General features: G+C 52.3%; 1 protein-coding gene across 1 annotated transcript in view; it reads left to right on the forward strand.

Annotated features, from left to right (window-relative positions):
* Arhgap30 (Rho GTPase activating protein 30) overlaps nt 1-740 on the forward strand; it is a 23,720-nt gene that overhangs the window by 14,841 nt on the left and 8,139 nt on the right. Inside the window, exons 4-5 of the mRNA XM_005348821.2 lie at nt 202-284; nt 432-577. Of these exons, the coding sequence (XP_005348878.1) occupies nt 202-284; nt 432-577 (229 nt within the window). The remainder of the gene's footprint in view (nt 1-201; nt 285-431; nt 578-740) is intronic.

The following is a 740-nucleotide window of genomic DNA, read 5'->3' on the forward strand; positions in this document are numbered from 1 at the left end:
CTAGAGTGCTAGGGTCAGAGGCATGTGCTACCATGCTCAGCCTGAGGTGTTTCCACTGTTTTATGGTGCCTTGAAGATCTAGGCGGGGCCATTGTGGGACATAGCAATAGATGATCCCTGAGAGTTTAATTTGGACCTCTGCGAAGCAAGCAGGTCATCTGTGAGTCAATGTCTCCCTCTTATACCCTGGTCCCCAATTAGGAGGCAGTGGCGGTGCAGCTAGAGCCAGAACGCTTGATCAAGATCCTTGATGTGCTCCAGGAACTCCCTGCCCCAAACTACAGGTGTGTGGGGTTCCGCCCTCTGTACTCCAGAGACACCCCCGCCCCGTCCCTCCCTACAGCTCCAGCCTTGCTGGCTCTCCCAGCTCTCAGGTCAGCCCACCCCTGCCTTGATGTTCTTTTGGGTGATTCTGTTCTTGATTTCTGCAGGACGCTGGAGTTCCTTATGAGGCACTTGGTCCACATGGCCTCATTTAGTGCCCAAACCAACATGCATGCCCGAAATCTGGCGATTGTGTGGGCCCCCAACCTGCTCAGGTGGGTATGTAAGCAGTGTGGAGCTGCTCGGAGACTTGGTATAGCAAGATATACTCGATGTGGTTGTGAGGGTGCACTGGAGAGGGTTTGGGGGTCTCATAAACCCAGCAAGACAGGGAAGTTCAGCAGTGGCTAAGTAGTATAAAGTCCACCAACTTGGGCCTTCACTGAGACCAAGTGAATTTCTTTTTTTTTTTTTTT

This window comes from Microtus ochrogaster, chromosome 6 (assembly GCF_000317375.1).
Source record: "Microtus ochrogaster isolate Prairie Vole_2 chromosome 6, MicOch1.0, whole genome shotgun sequence".
NCBI classification, from domain to species: Eukaryota; Metazoa; Chordata; class Mammalia; order Rodentia; family Cricetidae; genus Microtus; species Microtus ochrogaster.